At 39.7% G+C, this 25743-nt stretch overlaps 1 protein-coding gene across 6 annotated transcripts in view; it reads left to right on the forward strand.

The window, feature by feature from the left end:
- LIMCH1 (LIM and calponin homology domains 1) overlaps positions 1 to 25743 on the forward strand; it is a 175447-nt gene that overhangs the window by 69044 nt on the left and 80660 nt on the right. For 4 of the 6 annotated variants that reach the window (XM_030449481.1, XM_030449482.1, XM_030449486.1 and 1 more), the window contains one exon: positions 7468 to 7537. In XM_030449481.1, coding sequence (XP_030305341.1) covers positions 7468 to 7537 — 70 coding nt within the window. Of the gene's footprint in view, positions 1 to 2262; positions 2282 to 2365; positions 2380 to 7467; positions 7538 to 25743 lie in introns of those variants that run through there. The other 2 variants (XM_030449483.1, XM_030449485.1) reach the window with 2 other exon arrangements.

The raw sequence follows: 25743 nt of genomic DNA on the forward strand, positions 1-25743 counted from the left end.
TATTGCTATGGAATAGTAAAACTTTGTCTTCTGAGTCAGTGGTACTATTAGGTACTGAGAACAGCCTTCACTGTATATATTGTGTTTCAGTTGTCTGACTGTTTTTAATAACAAGTTCTTATCACTTATGTAAAAATACCATGTCACTTAGAGACCTGGCAGGGGAAAACAAATAGTCATGATTGTAGATATTAGGGTTTTACAGATGTTATGCTACTTGTCTGTCAGTGGTATAGACCTGGCATCAGTTCAGCACTTGCCTGTGTAGTGTGCAGTGCAAAGCCACTTGTCTTGCCAGATACCTCACTGGAGAAGTTAGTGGGTGCCCAGCCCTTACACTTAATTAGACTTTTGCTTGAATTTCCTATTCCTGGAAACTAAGAAAGTATTTGGGTTTCGTAGGCATACTTGAAGATTTGAATGTGACCCATGCCTTGAGGTGAGAAGGGATTGGTGTTCTGTGGTTTTCAAGCCCTGCGTTGTAAAGCCAAAATATTATCAGCATCCAGGATTTGGCATGTCTCCAGTTTAGAGACGGGCCCCAGGGCTCATTAGGCATTAAGATTTAGGTTCATGTGAGGATATTTTGAAACAGTTTTATATGAATCCAGAGTTTTTAATCTGTAAGTTTTATTGCCCTTCTAATGAAGAGCTACTTATTGGCCCAGTTTAGGTGAGGGGTCAGAGGTGATGTAAACCATTACACTTAGCTGTGTACATGCAAAGAGGAGAATAACCATAGAGGGGCATGGGTGAGTACACCCAGAATGGCATGTCTTTGTATTTATGTTAAAAAAAAAAATTGCATCTCAGCAGACTAAATAGTTTCTTCAGTAGAGCTTGGTAATTGACAGGGCAAGAGAGAGTGGAACACTGACCCATTCAGATGGAGTGTTGCTCAAGTGCAAAGCAAGGTAATCCTGTGAGAGGTTTCAGCTTTCCAAGAGTGTATGTTTAAGAAATTATATCGGATATGTACTTCAGGCAATTATCCTTGGCCATTGCTGCTCAGTGTAGAACTCTGTGAACTGTAAATCTGTAGGGGCATGGGACACTTTTCATGACAGTTGTGGTGGTGGAAGGTTCTGTAAAAATAGTTTGTGAAGTCATTTACACAATCTTCTCTGTTGCCTTTCTTGAGCTGTTTTGCAAGGCCTCTATCTTGTTCATATTTTTAGTCTTTGGCAGAGCAAGACTCATGTTATCCTGTGTTTGGCATACTTCATTTCTCAGTCCTACACATTTGTGTAGTTCTTGATTCACATTTTACTTATCAGACTGGACTGTGAGCCCTTTATAGAACAAAGTCTGTTCTGTCGTGCTTGTTAAAAAAGCACCTTGTTCATCTGATCCTAAATAAATAATGTCAGGGGTGTCATTAGCAATCACTCAAGAATGTTTTCTCAAAAATATTTTTGTGACCTCAGTAACATCTCTGTATTTTGAAACTTCTTTACCACTTCCTTTGTAACAAAATATTTTGCCTTTTCATTGTCTTGTGTTTCAATGGGATTTGTTAATCTTTAAGACTAACACTGGATTTTTTTCTCCTTTTCAACTATTTGGGATCATTTTGGAGCTGCTACTAGAGCATGAGTTTAAAATATGTAGATACCAAAGCTGTCTGGGCTAATAATTATCAAGTGCTGAAAGGCTGTCTGTTAGAATGTAAATCTGTAAAACTTAATTTAAAAAGAGAAGGGTCTCTGTGAAGGTCTACTGTGGATAGAATTTCCTGAACTCTTAAATATGAAGTGCCCTTTTACTTCAAGATCAGGTCATTAGTCAGCTTTTCTTTTTAGGAATATGATCTGTTATTTGAGCACAGAGCTCCGTTGGATACCTATACCTCCAGCCTGGATTGATCTGTGAACACACATGACTTCAACCTTTCTTTTTTTTTTTTTTTTTTTTTTTGGTTTCTAAAGCTTATCTTCTGAAAGCGCTTCTCTGACATTTTTCTTAGAAACAAAGTCTTTTTGGAAGCTGAGTTTTGGCAGCCATTCTCTGAATATTTTCTTAACTGACGCTTCCTTGCAAAAATTTCATGGGTACTTGTCTTGGTTCTTTTCATCAGATCTTTTATCAGCTGCTGCCTGAAACGCCTTCTCTTCCTGGCAGAAGTTTTAAAATTCTTAACTGGTGATAAACAACCCCAGGAAGGTCTAATAGGTTAGTCAGACAGTGGCTGGTACTGTGTGGAGATACCTTATCTCCTGGAATGCCAAGTTTTGGGGACAGAACCTAATAGAGCAAGTGATTCTTCCCATACCCATCAGAGGTGGGTTTTATCAGGGGAAGGAAATGACCTAGCTTCTCCCTATAAGAGTGGGGATGGAACAGCTTTCCACTTCCATCATGCCCAGTTGTTTCCATAAGGTAAGGCAGCTCTAATGTTTTAGCTTCCATGCATTCTCCTGTGTGGAGCTTCATCTGCCAGACAGCTACAGAGAATCCAAGCCAGCACCTGAAGCAGGGGAGAGGGAGGCTGGATGGGTGGATGTGAGACTGAGAGTGGCAAATGGAATAAGGGGTGGAGAACATAGGATTGTCCTGACTCAGGACAAGTGTGTAAATGGCAGGGGTGGTGAGCAGAAAGCCCAGCTGAGAGTGTGAAAGGTCTGGAGAATATACCAAGTGTGTGTATAGAGACTCAGGTTTTGTGAGTTTAGAGCCTCAAGAGTCTTGATTTTATCCTGTTTTGCATTAATGTGGTGTTGGTGTTCAGTGAGATTCTAGTTTTGTTTGGATTTTTTGTTTGGTTTTTGGGGGGTTTTGTTTTTGTTTTTTTTTGTTGTTGTTGTTGTTGTTTTTTCCTTTATAAGGTTCTGTTTGTATTCTTTTAAAAATTACTGTATGTGTATTTCTTTTTGTCAAATCCTTTTGTTAAAAAGTTCCTTGAGATTTCATCACCATATTTTCCTTATGGTTATGTCAGAGAACTGCTGGTCATAAGAGGTACCAGAAAGCCTCAATAGGAGAAGTATTATAGTCATTATATTTCTGTTTGTTCTTTTTTTTCCTTCCCTTTTTAACTTCTTGCATAAATAGCTGTTAATACTCCAGAACAAATTGGCTGAAAGCTCAGATTTTTAAAAGTCCACACTAAACTTCTTTTGCCAATCATCTCAAAAATGGCTGCTGGCCACCAAACTCCAGATACCAAAAGGTCAAGCTTGGGAAAGTTACTTACATTCTCCTTTTGGAAACCATACTTAAGTACATTGGTTTATGGTTTGTTTCAACCACTATTCCTTCGCCATGTGGTGTTACATCTGAAACCAGCAGTAGCTTACTGGAAGAGAAGGAAAAAAGAGAAAATAATGGAAGACTTAACATCACCCTGTTTTGTTACCTTTCAGGACTTCTTAGTGGGACTTGTCATACTGAAAAAACAAACCAAAAAACCCTTAAACAAAAAATAGAATTAAATAAACAATGCAGCCAACAAAAGCTTCTGTTCCTAATTTGACACTTCTACTCACTGAACAGAGCAGTTCATTTATACAGTAGCAATACATTTATATGGTAGCTCACCAGTCTTCATGTAGCAATAAAGTGTCATCAGGAGCCAGGAGATACTCAGGGAAGTGAGTGACCATTTTAAGTCTCAGTATAACTCTGGACCTGTTAGGGTCCAGCCCTTTGACTGAACCTGCCAATAGGGACCTTGGTGCTTTCTGTAGATAAATCAGTATTGTTAAACTGGCCAGGCAGATCAGATGTCTGAGGCAGAGGATCTTAATGTGCCATCCATTAGGTGTATTTTTGAGCAAGTGTCTTCCAGTGGCTTCCTGCTTCAAGAATGGATGATGATTGACATACCTAATATGATATGGGAACAGGACCTTAAATGTACAGTGTAGTGAGGCTTGTGCTGATTGCCTGCCTTGTGGGACTTGGTACAAAGGTGATATGGGTAACTGTTGTAATAGAAATAAATGCTGTGAAAATGAAGCACTAAACAATTTGTGTGTGTATTTCAGCTGATGTAGAAGCTGAGGGCTTCTGTGTTGCTCCCGTAGCTCTTGTCCTGCCACTGTATTCCCCGTACCTTTCTCAGAGTTTGCTGCAATACAGATATATATTTTTAAGATTTAACGTAATATACTCGAATGATGCACTAGGCAGTATTTCTGAATTTTTTTTTAAACTTGTCAAACTTAAGATTTCAGAAGAACGTGAAGTTGTTTTGTCCTTTTGAGGGAAAGTAGGGGGCCTGTAATTCATAAAAAAATTTCAGAGATAACCGTGAGGCAGGACAACAGATGGTGGAATTGTTCCCCTGTCCATAGATGCCCATAGTGTGGGTATCTGGACTTGCTGTGAAGACAACCACAGAAAAATAGCTGCTTCTGGTTACAGTCTTGTTGATGATTGCCTCATGTCTGACTTTTCTGATGTCTGCAGTGCAGTGAGCAGGACAGTAGTCTGCCAGCTACAGGTTGCCAGTGCTTCTGAATGGTAATTGGTTGTTTTTTAGTTTGTTTTTTTTTTAAATAATCTTTTTTTTAATGGGACAGAAAGATAGCAAATGTTTATGAATAGGTCAGCACATGCTGTTATGACCAGGCTAGGGCCAGGAGGCAAAGCCTAGATCTATAGCTGTAGTAGGGCTGGAAATGGGGCCAATGTAGTGTGGCCAGAGGAAGGTTTGGGCTTTACCTCAAAAGGAGCCAAAGGGTAGCATTAGGGTTAGGAGCCTCAGGCAAAAGCTGCAGATGTGGTGGGTCTTGGCTGGGGCTGCCAGAGGAAGGTGTGCACTGCAAGATTTCTCTCCTGCAGACTCTTTAACCTGAGACCTGGCTGGGGACAGGAGGCCCTGGGTAGCCAAGTCCTTTGTTTAGGGTTGGCAGGGCAAGACAGTGTGGGGCTGCGAGTCGCAGTGGGCTGTCAGGGGAAGGTGTGGGGTAGGAATGGCTTTCTCCCCTGCAGACTCCTTCCCGTGGGCCTGGGCAGGGGCCCTTGGCCAGGTCCCTGGTGCAGAATGGATGGGGTTTTTGTTGGCCCCGTTTTACCTGCTGGAGCTGATAAAATTTCCCATATCAAGACAGGCACTCTGTAATAGGCACAGAAAATTTAGGTTTTGTGTGTTGACCTGTGTGGGAAGAGGTGTATTCAGTGGCTTTTTAAACTGAAGGTGACTACTGAGACACTCTATGTAAACAACATGGCTTTCCAGCCAGGTTGGTGGCCAAGCAAGCTTAAGCCACTCAATATTTTGGCATTTGTTCTGTTGCTCTAATGAGGCAATAATTCAGAAGCAGCCAGTCTGCCGTGGAAGAAATCTCCCTTTGGCACATTCTGCAGTGAGCAAGTCCTGGGGGTTTTGGTGCCAGACTGCTCAGAGATGTTTCCAACAGGAGGTAAACATTTTAATAATAGAGACCTTTCTTCCTCAGGCTTTTCCATTGTGCCCCATCCCATTTCCTCTCTCTTCGGACTCCAAAAGGTGTTCTAAATGTTGTTTATTCCCTGTTCCTTTCCTTCTTCTCATTTTATCCTTCTCCCTTGTTTCACAGAAAGTCTGTACCAGCCATTTTGAAGATTTATTTAGAATGGGCTTTGGCATTTGAGGTTTCCATTAAGACCTCTTTATTTTCTTTTCTATTACTGTCTATGGCTTTTGATCTACACCTGCAATATTGGTGGTGTTGCCTGATGTATTCCTGTTTGAGTAATAAAGAAAATTGGATGATTTAAGTAATATATCCTATTTTTTTCCTCCCCAGACTGAATAGTCAGATTGAAGATGGAAATCACAACAGAGCTAGAGTATTTGGAAGGAAGGGCTGGTGGGGAAAGAAACTTAATTATTTTTATATGAAAGTATATTCTTTCATCATTTGCTTTTAGGACATAGTATTAGATTCTAGAGGGCAAAAATAGCACAGCACTCTGTATGAGCTTGTGTTACAGAGTTTTTAACTGGAAGGAGATAAAGAAAATACTCCCAACTCCCAGAAATGTCATTCACATTGGGTTTTTTGCCACTCCTGATTATGGAGGTGTTGGAGATGTGGGGACTCCAAGTGTGTAATAAAACAAATACAATTTAGGACATGTCAAAGAGAAGGTTCATTAACTGTGAAAATAGGGAACATTTAGAACAGCGTCTCCCATTCTGATCCCCTCTTCTTGGGATTGCAGAGACCCAATCTATGCACTGTTTCAAATGAAAAATAGAGGTGAGGAAAAACAATAATTTCAATGTTAACAAAGCCAAGTATCCATGCCTGACAGAGGGGGACTCTTTTATGAGCTTCCTAAGTACAGCAGTCCCAAGAAGGAAACAAACAGATGGCTCTTGGAGGAGTGGCACATCCCGTGTTATCTTGGCTCAGACATGGGCGGTTGGGAACAATCACCAACTGTTAGTTTTTAGTTGGAAGGAATGTTCTTTTAGTTAGGATAAACTTCTCAGGCTGACCTCTCAAATCTTAAATATTAATATTTTCATTACCACAGCAGGCTGCTGGAAGAGTCTCCATTCAAAGTGAGATTCCTCTCTTCCTTAAAGAGTTTTCTAATTTTTAGAGAGTTTTACATTATCATGGACATCTTTGTTTCTTCAAAGATCTTGAATTTGAAGTGAGTGTCTTGATCTGATGATTTTCTTTGTAGTGGATGCAACTTGCTGAATTTTATTCCTTTGGATAAAAGGCATAAGGGTTTTCTCTTGGGGGAAGAGGGGTAAAGAAACAGTGTCTGTTGCAACAGAATTTTGTAACTGAAATTCCCCACTTTTTAGAGGTTTGGTCATTCTTTTTTGAATATTCTAACAATGACCAATGTCAGCACTTCTCAAGGCATGTTCATGGGTGGTGGGGAACTTCATTTCGGGGGTTTGCTGATCTTAGGACCCTGAAGAGTGTTCAACTGTGGAATCACTGGCCTAATGTTTTCATGATGAGGTGGGGTTTTTTGGACTTCCTTTTTGTCTTCTCATATTTATGTTTTATAGTGACCTCCATTCTCCACAACATGTGCAAGGGTGGCATTTAGTTTCAAGTACAGATGCAGAAAAATAGACAGGCCACCCACGAAGTGTATGTCCTCTCTCACTTTTCTGTGGTGCAGGAACTGCTGAACTGTTCTTGCCAAGCTGTGGTGGTACCCACACACCTTTGGAGTCCTGCTGTCTGGCACTTCTAGGCATGACCTGCTTCTAGGCAATGGGGGCTGCCTGATGTGACAAAATTCACCCACAGTGTGGGAAGACTGATGTGATCTGGATACATTCAGGGTATAAAAGAAATATTGTTGTGGTATTGTGCTGTGGATATTTTTCCTCCTAGTTTTTCCTCATTTCAATGACAGATTTTTGGGAACACGTGTTTTTAAGAGCAGGGAAAGAGAAACACCTTCCTTTCCATCCATACTGAAATCCTCATGTGAATGAGGACAAGTGTTTGATAGTTTGGATTTTGTGACTTACCACTCATAAATATTACTTTCTCTTAACAGGTTGCTGAATGCAATAAAGCCAGGATTGGTAAAAAAGATCAATAGACTGCCAACCCCCATTGCAGGTTTGGTGAGTATGTCAAATGGAGAAAAAAAAATTTCAGTGCTGCTTTTTACACTTTGATTTTGTGGCTGTGTCATGGCAATCAATTATTTTTGTAATGTGACCTCTTCTAACATACTAAACTTGGACAGTCATTCTGAACTCTGAGTGTAGTCACTTTAAGACCCTCCAGACTTTTTTTTTTTTTGGAAGTGCGCAGTATTCAAGAGACGGAGTATATTTTAGAGGACTATTATCTTCTGCTTGGTTATATGTCATCCTTCATTTGTGGTGCTAGCTTTCCAAAGACTGGAACATACGCATTGGAAGCTGTCACCACTAAGAGATAGCTTTTTGGAAAGAAAAAAAAATTTACTTGTATATTTTGTCTCATTTTCTCTTTCCCCAAAATACCACAGTCTGCAGATAACATTCATTGTGGGACGATCTATGGAACTGTTTCATATTGACTTCAAAGGCAAAGTAAAAGTTGGAAGAGTACAGAGGATGTGCTGACAGCCCCTGGGCTCTCAGAAGCGCCGGGTACTCAGGAGGTCACCTCAGAGAGTGACACATCCTGTGTTTGCTGTTAGGGAAGAAGGTGGGGATATGAATGGGTGTTGGGTCTAACAGGATTAGCCACAGAGAAATATGGAGATGTGGCTGGGAGTAAAAAGGGCTCCTGAGCATGAGAAGGGTGGCTGTCCTTGATTTAAACTACTGATATATATATATATATATATACATACATGGTTCCTTTCTTTTCTCCCATTGCAGTTTCATTGTGCAAGATTCAAATGTATTACTTGTTGATAGCTGAGGTTAATGTTCCTTTATATAAACCACATTAACATTTTTTATTGTATTTTAGTGAAGAGGAATGTGTCCCTAACCATGTAAAGGGGGTGGAACTAACTCTATAAAGTCTCTTCCAACCCAAACTATTATGTGATTAGAAACTGTATTAAATTCAATTTTAATTTGGTTCCATAATGTAATTACATGTCCTTTGAGGCTGGGTCCTTCAGCCTGTAGATTGACAGGCGTATTTCTGCATGAATACCACCTAGTTTTAAGATTTAATTTGTGATCACTGCTACCCTTTCACTAAAGCTTCCTTGTGTGCCTCTAAGTCTCATCTAGTTTTATTCCTATGCAGTCCTATTTGAAAGGAATATTTGATATAAACAGCTGCAAAAGATACCAGTAGTACAGTTTTCTTTGGCTCGCTTTCAGGAAAACCTCAATTTTTGTTATGACTATTTTAAAAGGATGATATTGAATTACATAGGTTTCTTTCTTACTCAAATGTAAAATCCCAAAGGTAAGGTGGTTGTAGTAGGAGGGACATAGAAAAAGTCATTATGTGTGTGTATTTTTCTCATTTCGTGAAATAAATCTCTCTTGCAGATGTATGTCTTCTAAGCATTACCAAACATGTAGTTTTCAGGCTATTAATGAGACAGCAGGTCTTTTTTGTGTCAGAAAGTGACTTTTTTCACCTCTGTACCTCTGTCTTCTACTTACCTATAGTAACTACCTTCTAAATATTTTTCCTAATACATAACTAGGTTATTAAAAAAGTTAACTGGTGCTTCTGGCTTCTTGAATATTGCCAGTGGGTGTTTTTACCTATTGTTCTGTGAACAAAATGCTCCAAACAAAGCAAGCCATCCAAATGTCCTCTTGCTCTCAAAGGTGTCTAATTCCATACCTGATAACTTTTATTTCCATTTTTACTTAGAGTAGTGAGTACGTGGTTGTTTTAAGGATTGTATGTGAATTTAAATTGTAATGTGAATTTAAATTATCAAGTTTTCTAGTCTGGTTTGTATATTTATGGTGTACTAAAGTACAGACATCAGGAATATGTTTGAGTTCAGGTTGTATCTTTTTCTTTTTTCTTACCTGTACCATGTCCTTGTGTCTGAAAAAAATTAAAATATTGATGCTATAGTCCAGAAGCAGTTATGCCTCCTAGTCGGTTGACCTCATAGGAGGGACATTCCTGTATTTATTGCCAATTCTTCTTTATTATCTTAGATTTGGTTGGTTTGACATAGTATATAGTTACTTTTTTCCAGTTATTTCACCCAAGTGAGTGTGATTTCCTCCAGTACACATAGAAATACTGTGAAAGGTTCAATACTTTTTCTGTCTGGCATGAGATACATGCTTTTGAACTCCTAGTACTGCTTCTGCCTAAAAATGTAGCTTAATCATTCTAACAGAATTTATTTATTCCGAATAGCTCATAGAATAAGTATTTAGTTCACTAGCAGAGACAATAGGTAGGTTTTCTTTTTTGCAGTGTTGGAGCTAAAACTTACGAGTAACTATGAAGCACTCAAAGTGCCTTTTGTTTCATCTTGAAGAGGCACAGTCATATATTCTGTAGCTCTACAAAACATCTGCTTGAGTCTAATTCTCCAGATAATACCCTGTTTTGCACCCTTGTTATTGTAAGGCCAAACGATGAGAAAGAATGCTGTATTGAAGGAAAGTAAGAGTAAACTTGAAGCCTGTGTGAGAGAAATGCTGAGTTGTTCATCTGGGAATATCATCAGGTGTCAAAATTTTGCCTGTGTTTCATGTTTGGGTGATTTCTCATAAGACTGTCATGAAGTATAATGTATAAGTGGTATGGTGCTGACAGACTGAATTCTTCAGGCTTGTCCTGGTGTTTAAAGCTAAATGAAACTGCAGTTACTCTGAAATTCTTTCCAGTGACTTCCTTGAGTGGTTAAGAGGGAAGAGTTATTTGCAGACCTTTTGTGTATCACAACACCAATCATGTAAGCAAAGTTTATTGGTTACAGTGTTGTAGAGTTAAAGTAAGGACTGAAGGATCTGCACATCACCGTACTAACCACAGGCCAGATAAATACACAAAGATAATCTTTGTCTAGTTGCAAGTCTTAAGTCAGGATGGGGATTGTATTCATCATTACATATAGAATTACATATGTTCAGCTTGGCAGGCTTGTTTGTAATTTGCTTTGATCTCCAGAAGTGCCGACTGCTTCTGTTATCACAGCAGAAGTGATACATTTCTTTGATGAAATTAAGTGTAGAACCAACAGTTTCATATTCAGACTTACAGAGAGTATTAAATTTGTTGAAATGCTTTTTCATTCCTGTTCAGTATTCATTAGTCCAGAAAGCTAACACTCTCACCAAAAAGCAAATCTACGAAACATCCAAAAACCATAATAAACTTTGTAGGAGTAACAGGCTTTGCTGAAAGAGCTGTGTTGCCAGAAGAAGCTTTCTTATGTGAGAAATGGACACCGAACATCTTTGTTTCAAGACTGTCAGCTTTCCAGAAGCATCATTTAATGTATTTAATTGTGCAAAGCTAGGAAAGTATTTTGGCAGAGTTATTAATTACAAGACCATCCAAAGCTGCAGAAGTCTTACAAAGACAGATTACTAGAGTAAAATCAAGTTAGTTAATGTACTAGTACTTTTTACAAAACCAGCAAATTTTTCAATGATTTGCTGTTGGTTTCTTTCATTTTGCATGACATCCATCGTAGGCACAAATAATTTTTAAGGTTTCTACTATTTTCAGTTTTGTATAACTATTCTATATTCTATATTTCATTCAATAGAAACAAAAACTTGCCAGTATCACTGTAGATAAGCTTTGCTCTCTAATGTTAAGCACTGTGTGTTGACTATCATTTTGCTTTAAGAAAAAAATAAATCTAGATTTTTCTTCCTGTCCCCAAATAATGTCACTGAGAAAATAAAATGTTTCAGCCTTATCTTTTGTTTGACAGGGCTTACAAGAGTTTATAGCATTACTTCAGTTCCTTTAGCAATCCCCACAGGAGCTCAGACACTTATTTCAGAGACTGTGTGAAAGAGTCTCACGTATAATAGTAGGAAGTAGTCAAGACAAAGTTGGACAGCTGAACTTCAGCTTGTATCTTGGCTTCTGTTTCGGCACTTCTGAATAAAAATCTGTTTACTGTGGCATCCAGTGTTCAGCTTGTGGATGGTTCTCAACTCTGTGATATTTCTATGATTTAGCAATGGAAAAAAGAGCTATGCCAAAGCCACCTGGTTTCATGTTTCTTGCACCAAGATGAACAGAACTGTAACATCCTATTCAAAAAAGCCTGTTCCTTTGAAACCAGGCTTTGTGGTAGTTTTCTGTGATTATTTTCCTAGGAAGTTTTTCTTGGCAAAGTGTTTTCTGGGAACTTGCTATGGGCCTTTTAAACAATAGCTACCTGTATGCTGGTGCTGGTAATTTGCTCTTATGCTGTGCTGTACTGTTGCATAAATTCCAGTTGTTTGTTTTAAAGGCCATATGATGTCCTAGAGAATTTCAGCATCATTTTAACTTTCAGGAGCTTGAAGCTTTGCTTCAGCAAATAAGATCTTTTTTCTTCATGCAGATATGAACCTGAAAATACAAGACCCAAATATAGCATACTGTGTTTCATAGAATTAAAAATAATTAGAGAAGATAGAGAAATAGGAACTTTAACTGATGTTTCATTATTTTTGTTATTCTTTCCTCTCATACTTCAGTGTTTCTAAATTCATAATGTGTGATAATTTATGTTTCCATATTTTGTACTGCTACTTGCTGCTGGACAAATTCATTTGCCAGCACTATTGTATTCAGAAAAAGAAATGTCTTGCTATGTACCTTGTAGGTACTTTGTGGAGTAAATTGAAGCAAAATTTCCTGTCTAAAACCAGTAAGTTCTTGTTACTCTCATCCCAAAAGCATTTTTGTGAATGTTGATGGAAAGCAAAGTTTCAACATCATAGCAAGATGCTGTGCAAACCATTGTGCTATGGTTTCTGTGGATCTCCCTTGCTATGTGTTAACTGGCTGCTCTATACCTCCTGTGCCTGCCTTCAGTCCTGATATCTGAATATTTGACTGAAATAACACTTAGTGTCTGGCCAGTAGTTTGGAGCTGAGGCTCATCACATATTGTAATAAGTATTGAATCCCTTCCCTTCCATCAAACAGCAGTATACTTTAAAAAAATACAGAATTTTTGTATTGTTGTGTCCTTGTATGCTTGTGTTTGTTTTTTTTTACCCCTCAAGCTTTCTAGTCTCTGCCTTCTAGTTAATTTTTCATGGCGGTTTTCCTGCCTGTTTTGTTTTGCTGACGTCAGACAGATATATAAATATCCTGTTCAATGAATTTAGCTGCATGCTGTACTCACAAACATTTCTGTAAGTTTATTGAGGAATAAAAAACAAAACTAACAGGTGTTTCTTAGCTGTGTTGCTTGTAAACAATCTGTATGGAATGATCTAAGGTGATGCTGTAGTTAATTCATTGCAGGAGAGGAAAACAACCATCAGTTCATATCTGGCAGGAAGCATAAAGGAAACTGCACTGATGGGGGGAAAAATGAGATACAGACCAGTGAAAACTGAAACTTTAAATTGAAATTCAGCTTTTTTTTTTTTTTTAGACTGAGTTGAAAGTTTTTCTTGCTCCAAATTAACCACGAAAATTCTGTCCAGAAAGCATTGCTCTATGAGAGAAAAACTAGTGAGACAAATGCAAAACATAATGCTGGCATCTCCTTCAGTATTATATTGGTTAAAATTGATATGCTTGCTGTAGTATAAGGTTTGGCTCCAAAGCTTTCCTGCTTTTGAGGCTGGAAGCTAATCATTGATCTGACAGTAGCCTTTGTGCTCGAGTTGTGTCCCACTGCTGCACATGGGTTCAGCCTGTGCTGCCCAGGCTTCCAAGTGTGAACTTAAACCTGATGTATAGATCTAAGAGAGGCTGAAATAATAGCAAAGCAATAAAATACAAACTATCAAAATACCCCAGGGGAGGTAAATGACTCCACCTTGTTTATTTGCTTTTGACAGTCTGAGCTGTGTTCAGCTACAAAGTGCACTCACGGAGAGGTGAGTTCAGCCAGCTCCTAGCAGTCTTCATGTTCATCATTCCACCCCGGCTCATGAGCTGTCCTTAACATCTGTCAGCAGTCTCTTCTGTCCTCAGCTGCTAGCTAGAGTGTTGTGTTCATGATGACTTGAGGCAAAACTTGGAGTGACACCTTGTTTGTTTCTGAATTGGCCATTATTGATCCCTCCCAGGTTTCTCTGTGTGTCCTGCACCACTGGCCCCAGCCAGCACTCCCCCAGGGCTTCTGCCATCCCCATTGCTGGACTTTAAGTCCCTTCTTCTGGTTGTGTCCTTGGCTGCAGTGCTTACAGTGCACTCAATAAGTTAAGCTGTTTGTTGGCTGGGACTGCTACTTGTCATGCTAACAAGTCATGCTAACATATATATGTCCCTTTCTGCCATTGTCCAGGAATTTGTCCTTTGCTATAATCTGAAATCTTTCATTTAGCACCCAGAGTGCCCTGAACAGTTTCCTTGTTGGGTCAGGATGGCATCAGCCAAGATAGGTGAAGGTTTGTAGAAGGACATCTGTGAACCACAGCTGCTGTGGACAGATGCAAACTTCATCATGTTGTTGAAACCTGTCCCCAAACTGGGCTGGTTGGGATTCAGAGGTGCAGCAATTTCACAGTTAGCTGAAGCCGTGTGCTGAGCATGCTAAGCTCTGCTGCTGAGAATGTCATGACTTGGTTTGGCCAAATGCTAATAATATGGATAAGCTTTTTGTGGCCAGGATCATCTGCTAGTCTGTTTTTGTCTAACACCTCACCCCATGAGTCCTGTTCCATGGCCAGGACTCCCAGACAGTATGTTAATACAAATAATAAATAACACTTGCAAAAATATCACAGGCATTCCTGTGTCATTCACAGTCTGTTTTTAGACTGCTCTCCCAACTTGAGTCTCCAAACATAACTTTAAGCAGTAGGTTCATAATTTGCTTTATTCACAATGAATAATATGAAATGTTAATATGCAAATTCAAAGATAAGGAGAATCTTTTTTTGTGTTAAAACCAAGATAGCCTGGTCACTGCAAAGGATGTCTTTTGGCCTTTTTAATTTCTTCTACACAAAGACAGTTTTACTGCTCAGCCTTGAGAATAGAAAGCCAAGTATCATGCTTTAGAAAAAAAGGCTTGATTAAAGGAGAGGTGTCTGCCTGTTTTGGGGCTGTCGGGTAACTTCATAAAGATGTAATTTATAAAACTATATAAATAAAGGCTTAGTGTAATGATAGCTTAATTATTTCTTTTTTGACATAAGACATTTAGTAAAGTGAAGGATTCCAGGCATAACATTTGAAAATGGCAAAAATTAAACACATTGCTGCTGATGGAGCCCTGATGCTAGGCAGCTGAAATGTGAACTTGCCCTTATGATGGCATTAACCTTTGCTATAAATGACAGAATCTTTCCTTGGGTTAGGGACAGCATCTGGATTCCAGGAGGAGCTCATTTTGTACCCGTGGAAAATGCAGGTTGTCAACTGGATTAACTTTTAGATTTGCTTTCAGATCCTAAATTGCCCTTTGTCAGGTTCAGCCATGACTTGTATCACACTGGTTTTCTGGCTTGTCATGTGAATATTTCAGAAACTGCAAACTTTTGAAGAGCAATCTATAAGTATCTGTATCAGAAAAAAAAAAATGTTTAAGGTAATGCCACTCACTGTGTAGCTTAGGGCTGGCACTAAATGAGGTGAAGAATCCAGTGCCTTCTTCAAGCTGTTGTCTTTGAAACAAAAGGCCTTCTGAGCAGAATGTATTTAAGTCTTCAGGATAAACCCCACTGTTGACATTTATGACTTGGACAAATGGCACACGTGCTGGAGGTGTGTTCCATCATCAGACATTTTCAGTAGAGGTGCTGGATGCTCCAAGTCTGCAAATGTGTCACCCATGCCTGGTGATGAGCGCAGCATCTGTATCCAGATACATCTTTGTATCCAGAGACCTGACATCTTTGGGTGAGTTCTTTTGCAAAATTCATTAGCTTGCCAATAGTAATATAGAAAGAAGCACTGAGCTGGTGTGCTGCTTGTGTTCAGGCCAGCACACATAAAATAAGCAAAGCTACAAATGTCCATGTCTTGAGGCCAAAAGCAGTATGAGTTTTTGTCAAAATAAAACTAGACCTGAGGCTATGGTTGCTTTCAGCTGCTCTGAATTTGACTGTCCTGTATGTTCTACCAGATCACCACTAGCACTCAGGCCATTATTAGCTGGAGTGGGCAACTGATCTGTCTGAAAAACACTCTTCACCTTCACCTTCATCTTACAGCATGTAATGGCATGAGCAGTAGTGCAGGCAGAAGGGAAGGAGGAGGCTCACCAAGCTGGGGGGAGAGGTGACATTTGATCAGTTTAAAGTAGTTCTGAAACTGTAACTAGTAAACTTAGATGCAATCCTTAAGTTATTGTCAAAAATTGAAGGACATGGGGACCTGAGAAGGTCTCATCCCAAAATTCTTGGTTTAAAGGTTGTCTGTTTAAAACTATACTTAGTAGTACTCTCACTCCCTAATTCTGTAAGGCCTCTCACAGGTTGGAGTCTGTAGGTCTGTACTATAAATACCATCCCTGATCCTCAACTATCTTTTTCAGTGACATGTAGCCTAGCCTGCAGGGAACAGCTAGATGCCAGTTTTTATTTGACAGAGTGAGAGCTAACACATGAGTGTAAATAGGGATGACTGGACTAACAATGTTTGCTTCATTTCCTGCTGCCCTGCACTCTCACAGCATCCAAGGTGCTGCTGCCCCTAATACCCATGTGATACAGTTTGGAGAGTGCTGATAACCAGGTAGCAGTGTTGGGATTGTTGATAACAATATCGCTGGAAATGTGAAAGGGGTGAGTACCTTCCAAAGAGCTCTTAACCTGACCAGACCCTGGGAGGTGAGTGGGAACAAAAGCTTCCATGATGTGGTCAGACCAATGGATCTACCACCTCAGAGTGAGCCAGGGATGCTTCAGCTTTGTATTGCCTCCTTCTCTTGTGAAAAGGGGATGAGTATAATTTAGTAATGGTCTGTAGTGAACCCAGCCTTTAGGCTGGAGATGGTGGCAGAAGAATGCTGTCTCTAAGCCCCTTCCTGGCTGCTAATCAACTTGGTGAAGTCTGTTCATCTGCTAGCAACTGTTTGTACTATTTCTATGCTACAAACCTTCCTGGGCACTGTAAGTGGATTTCTGTCAGATGATGTGCATGTCACTAGCAGAAGTCTACGTGCTGAATGCTGATGATGGAACGTGTCTCACGCCAAAGATCACATTGCAGTTGTTACCCTAGCTTAAAGCAAACAAGCAGAAAGGCAAATGAGCACCAAACTAGTGCCTTAAAGATCTGCATGCAGTAATTTCTTTGGTTTAAGAGCCCAGTAAGATTCTGCAGTCTGGTGCTGTGGTCAAGAGTTCATTGAGGCTGAAATATCTGACACTGAAGTCTCCTTGCCTTCTGCATTCCTCAGTGCTCCTGGATTACAGCCACTCGCTTCCTGCTTGGCACAGGACTTTCCAATTGTAATGCGCTTCCTCTTAAATGTCCAGAGGTTTAATGATACTATGGTAAACCTGTTAAAATTAATGCTGTGGAGGAAGCAGCTTAGTTAATTGCCTGTGCAAAAGTACAGTGGTAGGCTGAACTGTCTGACTGAGGGACATCAAAGCCATTAGCTACTAACCTTTTAAAAGCTGAATAGCCCTGTGATGCTATGTGGAAATCTGTCCCACAGTGCAGTAGTAGAATTACACATTCATTGTTGGACAAGCAGTATAACTAATGGCCTAGAAAATTAATTTTGCAGTACAGAGGGAATCTTCAGCTACTTTAAGTCATGTCCTTCCCTTAAAATCTTCACTATTGCCACATCTTTTTTTGCTTTTACCTTCTCATCTTCATGTGGGAAGCAGTGTTACTTAGAAGGTGAACGTCTGCTTCTGTTTGGGGCAGTAGTGCATGCTGATTTATTACCATGCCATGTGTGAAAGCAAGTTGCCTTTCAGGCTTTTCAATAAAGGGAGAGTATTGAATTTACTAAATGCATGCACACATCCAAGTTCGTATTGGGTTCATCTCAGTTTTTTCCAGTCCAATCTGTATGCTTCTTCATTACCTTGGCTTTTCTCTTTGGATTGTACTAGTTCTCATGCACATTTTAAAGCTCATGTTTCCCCATGAGGCTGATGGTAAACATTATGTTTTTCCCTCCTTCCAGTTTCTTTTCCTTTTTATTGGCGATGTTGGTATTATTTGGTCTCCTTTTACTGCAACAGCTAGAGATATGTTACTTGACTGGGCATGTTGCAGAGCCCTATCATTATGATGGAGATGTGTTGGACTGAGTGCCATATGTCAATCTCACCCTTGCACCTGTTGTGGGGCAGCCAACTTGAGGCCTTAAACTGATAGCCTGGGCTGCTGGTGCTCTGCTAACTTATTGCCCTTTATAACTGTTGGGTTGGATGTGTAGTTTGGCTGCACAGCCAGCCAATCCTATGGCTGTTTCCAAGCATTCCTGGATGTTTCTAATACCTTCTCTTAATGAAAGCTGCTTCATTGCTGTTGTCCTTTGAATACTGTTTCTAGTTTGGTTGGAAGGAGGCTTGCTGTTTTTTTCCAAAACCAATCCTAACTTTACCACTCCTGCCTAGCAACAACATTAGGGATCTTAGAGGTAATGCCCAATGCTGGCTGAATGCATGAGTTGCCACTAGGTCTTTGCATCCTCATCTTTGTATTCAAGCTCTGGCAAGTTCCTGTGAAGGGGAAGTTGCAGGAGTGATGGGCATGAGGAGATGTAGCCCAATAGCCACAAAAAAAGCTCAGGTGTCAGTGGAATGTACACTTAACTGTGCAGGCAGCAGTGACTCTTTGGCTGACTACGCAGGGGATCCAAGGTCATTTTTTCAGCTAGGCAGGTCTGAACTGTGAAGCAGCTCTGTTTCCTTGGGCAGCAGTGCGTGGATCAGGAATGCTGGTTGGTGATTTTAGGGTTTAACCTTCCTGTCCTTCATACCTCCTATCTCCTCCTGCCCCACAACCTGAGTAGAACCATGCTATAAATGCTCTCTGCCTCCCAAGCTCCCTTTTCAGACCAAAGCCAACAGAGCTGTTAGATAAGTGTGACATTTATTTATTAATTTTTGGGGTTACAAGGATCAACTACAAAGTATTAACAGCACTATACAGTATGTCCTCTGTTATTTGAAAGGGAGGATGGTGAACGGGTTCAGTTATTTGAGGTTTCAAGTAATCCAGGGCAATTTTCTGTGTAATTAATACATGTCAGGAATTTGACCCTTGTATGGATAACAAGAAATTCTGGATAAATGAGGTGATAGTGTAAACAAGTTGTGAAAGTTGTGCCAGAAAACTGTCTGCCTAGGTCAGTAGCACAAGCTAATAAAATCTCTCAACTTCTGATCTAGAAAAACAATTTACAGTTTTTACTTGACATATGCAGAAGTAGAAAAAAAGCCCCTTCCTTTTTGTACAATTCTCGGATGTCTTCTCTCACTGAGTTTCTCCTGTTATTCCTAAAGAGGTCAGACAGTAGTTAATTCTTAAACCATAGCAACTGTATGGAAACCATAACTCCAAATGTCTTGAGGAGTGCCACACACATCTGAGGCAGACATACTTGTTTGGCTGTGTGGTGTTTTTCAAAGAAACTAAAACAAATTTAAAAAAAAGAACCAAGGCAAAAAAAACCAAAAACCAAAAACCAAAAACAAAAAAAGCCCCCACACAAACAAAAGAGCAAAACAAAACAAAAAAAAACAGAAACAGAACAAGTAGTACAGGCTTGGTAGTATGCATAGGGAACTGTATATTCTCATATATCATAAAACAAATGCAGGAATTGCATTGATCATTGGCACAATTAGCTGCAAACTTGTAAATCGGATGGAACAGTCCCCTGAGAGTGCTGTCACAGCTTTTATAAAAGCCTATAAAGAGGCAAAGAGATGTAAATAAATAACTAAATGTAGTGCACTAAACAGACTGAAGTCCATTACTACAGTCAGTGTTTAGTAACAGACTTACATAAAAATGGAACATGACATGAAGTTTGTTATAGGAAGCTGAGTTTTTTTTTATTCTGGGTTTTTTGAGAAGGTAGCCTGATCTTCCTTCTTGGTGTACATGTCCGTATTTCATTTTTCTGTGCTAATAATGGTTGGGTGGACCAGGCATGTTTGTGGACTGTAGAGAACGAGCAAGGTAAGTGCATCCTCTCAGAGAAGTGTTGCAAACACAAATTTGAGTAGTGAAGTATTAGCAGAATTGTATTAGACTGTGGGACACTATCTCCAGCAATTCCACACCATTTTTTGCTCATTCTTACTTTCTGCCTGAAAGAACCAGAGGAGCAGAGGTCACTCCAATATTATGACTAGTCTGAAGGGAGTTTAGGATCCCTATCTTCAGATATGCCAGTTGTCAATTTCTGAGCACCTCAGATGTCTGCATTATGCTTTCAGCAGTGATCACATCTTTTTTCCTGTAAAGTAAGTATCAACCTTACTGCTATGAGTCTCCTCATCCCATTTGTGCCAGATGCTATATGGCATTTGAGGTCTTTGCCTTCAGAAGTTTGCAATTAAGACACAACTCAGAGGTGAGGTTAGAAAGGAACAGAGAAACAAGTTGTCAGCACAATGTTATTAGCAAACCTGGGATCTAACTGTAATGCAGAATTTTGGGGAGGATAATAGAGTAGTTCTAGTGAAATTCAGAGGAGGCTACTCGAAAGCATGAGGACTGTGCATGAGAAAATACAAAATCTGCCTAGAGTCAGCACCCACAGTATTATGCTAGGTTGGCTTGTTCCCAGGGGCATTTGAGAACTTCAATGCTCTTAGTCCTTACTCTCTGGTTGATCAGAGATTAATCACTTGCTTTTTAAAATACTATTACCCAGTCTCTTGAGCCACTCGATCCTCATTGAAATTTACTTTTGAAAATATGATCTTTGAGAACTGAAACTCCTTGGATTGCAGGCTTTTATGTATTTTTTTTAAGAACTGTGAGTTCTTGGTATTCTTGAAGTACTTGCATCAACTATTCTTGCAAATAGTTTATCTTCCTGAGGGCAGTTCACCTCATATTTTTTTCTGAAATGTGATGAGCAATATTACAAATCCAGCACTTATGCTTGCATACAAAGTATTCTATTATCAAGTTCCAGACCAAGAATTTCAAAGATTGTGATCAGTATTCTCCGTCACAGCTTCCAGTATGATTTACTCTTTGTATGGCAATGTACAAGTATTCTTTATATACTGTATGTAACTTTGTCCTTTATAACTTTATGGTACAATTTAGAGACATAAAAGTGCCAGACTGAGGTTAGGAAGTGGATGGGAAGTAAATAAGAGGAAAAACATTCAGCTACTTTATTCAAGATAATGGAAGGTGGGGTTTGGGATATGCCAAAGAATGGAAAACCCTGGATAACCTCAGTGTTGTGGGTGTGGGCAACTCACTCCACAGCTCACTTGGGTTTGGCAGCAGCATCTCTCATGCTGGCTGAGCACAGCTCTGGGATGGATCTTGCAAGACAGCTGCTCAACTCCAGTCCTCTCTGTCCCACACCTCTGCTCTTTGGGGGCTGAGTGCCCCAAAGGCGTGAGATCAGCTTAGTTCTACAGCAGAGCACACTTAAAGGATTTCCAGGTAGCCAAAAATACTCAGAAATTGGGTTCTGCTCATGTGCTAGCTGATTCTCCAGGCTCTGCCATCATCCCCAGAGCCTGGGCTGTGCTGAAGCCCTTTGTAGCTCTGGGCAAGCTGCCACGTACATGGGCGAGCACAAAGACCCCATGTATGCAGGATCTGGTGCCTCCTGGGTTGCTGGGCTCCCACATCACCTCGGGTGGCTGCAAAGCTCTGTAGCCTCTGTAGGTGACCTTGCAGACCCGAGGTGGGTCTGAGTAGGGTCTCCAGATTCAAGAGCTGATGAGCTTCAGCACAGTGCTGAGCCTTTTGTCCAAATGTTCAGGCAAAGCAGTACTGTGTCTGATGAATATTCCCCAGTTGCTGGGAAAGGCAGTGTAGAGATGCTTGCCAAAGCCAATAAGTCCCACTGGCCTTGAGCTGGTTTTGGGTATCCATGTGTAACATTTGCATTCCCCAGAAATCTGCGTCTGCTGGAGTGGTTTGGAGACATCTGAGCTGGCTAGGAACTGGGGCTCTGCAGTGCTTTAAATCAGCTCAAATGCTGGCAGCTTCTTGTTGGCTCTGGAGCTAATACAGCTGCTTTCATGGCCTGTGAAGCCTGGCCTAATATTCTTGCTGGACTGTACTGGTTCTGCTGTCTAGATACACCGCTCTATGATAAAACGGCTGAGCTCTTGAGTTCCTCCGTTGAAGAAAGGAAAAAAAATATTTGCTTTAAATTTACCCTGTTCCTTAATGCACTCTGATCAGCTTGGTTTTACTTTGATATAATGTGGCTTCAAATTACAAGGTTTTTCAGAAGAAGCAGGTGAGGACTTGGATGTTTGTTGTTTGAGAAGGCATGAACATCTCTGCTAGCCTTATTTGTGACTGTTCTGAGCAGGTAGGCAAGCTAAATTATAAGCATGGCTTGGCTATTCTTCTCTACTAACAAAAGGGGATTGTCTGTTTAGGACAGAAGGTAGGGTATAAAGTTAAATTTGAGGAATAAATTATCAATGATACCTGATTTGTTTCCCCTTTGTTTCCTCTCCACCAATAAATGTGACAAGCTATTTCTGTCCCCTTCACCCTTTAGTTCCAGTTCCTAAGACTTGATGGGATGCATGGATTCACCTTCCTACCCTTGGTGCTTTGTTCATTCCTAGGGAATGTAGCAGAAGGATGCCTCAAATACACCTCTATTGTGCTGACAGTAAACAGAAGAACAGGGATATTTGTCTTTTAGATCCTTATACTCTGCTGCCCAGAGGAACCAGGACTAAGTCACTGTGAAAAGAGCTGTGAGAAAGCCTTGCAATGGCTTGCAATGGGAATACCCTTTATTAAGGAAGAGTTCCTTTATTCTCTCATTTTAATAATTGATTTTATACCCATAAACTTGAGGAAATTCTGCTTCTTAAATACAGTGTACTCTTGCACTACTTTCTATTCCCCATGACAGCTTAGTCTTCACAACTGCAAATCATTACAGTATCCAGATAAAATCCATGAATTGTGATTTCTAAATAGTCCTTCACAGGCATATTTGCATAACATCTGTAGACTTAATCAACAGTAGTAATTTTGGTTGGCTATTCTGAAAAAACTGTTTGCAGCTACCACTCTTAATGAATAATTGTATCAGTTCATGAACTGTATCTGGGTTATGCTTTACAGATGGTTCAGAGGGAAAAGAAATCACTGCTGAGCTACTGGGAAGTCATCTTGCCTTGAATATTTATCATTGTAAAAACTTCCAAGCTGGAAATATGCAAGACTGACAGCTATAGCCATGCTACCTGGACACCAAACATATGTTTTCAAATCTCGGGAAGAAATAGATACAAGAGGTACATGGACTGAGTGTGTAAATTAGGCAGTTGCACTACATATGGCTGAAGTTAAGAATGGACACTGATTTACTTAGGATTCTTTTTGCACAGATATTCTGGTTGTCTGCGAAATGTGCTTTTCTTCCCCTTCCTTTTCCTCACTGAAATCATTGTAGACCTCTAAACATGAAAGCTTTCTGTTTGTTTTTTTTTACTGTAAGTGAAAACAATAATGTAGGTTTTCCAACTGGAATGTGCTGGAACTTTATTCAGTACAAAAAGCTAATTGGAAAAAATAAGTGTTTTATGGACTCGAACAGCTTTTAGAAGTATGTGCAAGGAAACCCCAACCTGTACATTAAAGAGGTCCAATATGTTTTATGTAATGTTGGCATGAAACTGCAAAGCTATGAGTGGGGAAAGAAATGTATGACAGGTATCATGTAGCAACAGCATAGAGATTTCTGATGTTTATCAAGCCTTGAACACCACAGATTATTAAAACATATTCCTTGGCAATAAGGAGTAGATGTTTAATTTGAAAGGAGATATTGGATTTGTTGCTTTTTTTGCAGAGGTCATGAACCGAGCAGGAATGCGTCCTCCTTGGCGGTTTCACTATTTTGCTGTTTGCCTTGGGGAGCAGAGGTTTGGGCTGATTTAACAGCTACTGCCAGGCCCCCAGCCCCCACAGGCAGCTTTCTTGCATCCTTTGAGGCCCACCTACAGCAGTCGTTCTACAGATCCGGCTGTGCAGTATCCTGATGCTTGAGTAGCAGATTGCCATCTTTGCTGATAGAACTATTACCATTTGTTGGCTTTAAACACAACACAGTTTTTCTGATTATACCAGGCAAAAGAGAACATTCCACATAAAAGAAAGGGGCCAAGGTGAAGTCATGTTAATCCTAGCTGCTGCAATTAGCAGAGTAATGAGCCTGCCAGGCAGTACTCATACATTCGCTTTCACAGGTTTCATGTCAAATTGATTTTAAATTTAGGTAACAGTTTCTTTTGTAATTTCACAGTTTTAAACCTTAAAAATGCATTATACAAAACTTGAGCTGTTTTCTGGTCTTGGAGTTTCAAAGTTTTCTGCTCAGCTCGTCAATACAGCTGGATGCAGCCAGACTCTTCAAGTGAGAGTCACCATACACATGTATTTTTGTAAAACTTAACGTATTTTCTGGGATTGATTTATAAAGTATCTGAGTAGTAAGACAGCAGATAAATGGCCAGAGGAAAGTAAGAATTGACACTAACTCCAGTCCAGCTTTGTGTTTATGATTCCCTATATTACAGTGCATCAGAAAAGCATCAGGTGTAAATCTCACTATTGTTTATTTCCAGGTACTTTTTTTTCTCCTTGTCATCCACTTTGGATGTAGTGAAAGAGTAAAACCAGAAACAGTCTGTAGTGAGTATTTTTTAAGGTAGTCATCTCTGAATGTGCTTGCAAATGCACTGATTATGCTTTCATTTATTTATATTTATTTATAATAGATTATGCTGGTCAGGTAATTAATGACCCTCAGATACCCTTTTCAGGTGGAGAGGCTCATGATGTATGGCATTTTCCTCATTTTCCCCACTCCATTCCAAGTGGAGTTGCATCTGATAGTTCCCTGCAGCTGGTCCCCTGGCATAGACAACACTGTTCTTCCTGGAAAAGAAGGTTATTTTCACAACAGCCAAGTCCAGATATAGAAAGCAGGCATTGGGTAACAGTGTCCTAAGGTATCATATGTAATAGGAATCCCATGAAGCTTGGAATCTGTAGACAGAGAGAGGAAGGTAGAGGATAGAAAAAGAGATAGTATTTTTTATTAGACCTGCTAACATAATTAAGTAAAACACAGAACAAATTTTGGCACATAGATTTGCTTCACATAGGTAATCTTCATTACTACCATAGTACAATACCTGAGCAGGAATTCATTTATAAAAAGAATTTATACCATGACTTAACACACAGTTGCCTCTACAGCAGTCACGAAAGGTAAAGGTTTGTTGAGCAATGTTTGGTTTTAGATGATGGCTGTATTCAATGTGTAAAATGCTTGTTTGTGTTGGATCTTAAGCTGTTTGCAGTGCTTCTTTGGATTACCCCATGGGTGTACTTCTGGAGTGTCTCACTCAGGAGGTAATTGAACTTTATTTATCTCTGGTTTTCTTTTTACTTTATATATATATATATGAAAGTATATATATATAAAAGTATATATATACTGTATGATAGGCTTTAGCAGTATGTCTAGTAAAAGCTGCACTCTTCCGTATTTAATGCTCAAGTTAGTTTCTTTAGTGGTCCCATTGCTTGGATCCCTGTAACTTACAAGCTGGTTTTGTTTTCACAGTATCTGGTATAAGTAGTTCTTATAAATTACAACTCTGGATTTAAAGTTTATGTCTTGTTTTTGTTTATGTGAAGCAGTTTATTTGAGATTGCTGCCTTTGGGATCTCCTAAATCTGTAGTCAGATCGCGTACTTTCCTTAATACTTTATCATGTCCTGATAATCACACAAAAACAAACCAAACTTAGAAAACAGTGTGTTCTCCTTAGTAGTTAATTTCTTGCTCTTATTTTGTATTTTGCTGTAGAGTTCAGTTGTGGGGGCAGAAACCACAGGCATGTGCTTAGAATGGAGAGTGTCCAGTTTCCACAAGAGGATGATGTCCTGAGGGAAGTGTTGTGCCACTAGCTGTGGTTTCAGGGTTTCTTGAAATCTGTGTTTAGGTTAGTCATACTCCTAGCACTCATAACCTGAGTGCAAATAAAGGTCAAATTTGTCTTTAAGACCTAATTCCCCCCCCCCCCTTCAG

This window comes from Calypte anna, chromosome 4A, assembly GCF_003957555.1.
Source record: "Calypte anna isolate BGI_N300 chromosome 4A, bCalAnn1_v1.p, whole genome shotgun sequence".
In the NCBI taxonomy this organism is placed as follows: domain Eukaryota; kingdom Metazoa; phylum Chordata; class Aves; order Apodiformes; family Trochilidae; genus Calypte; species Calypte anna.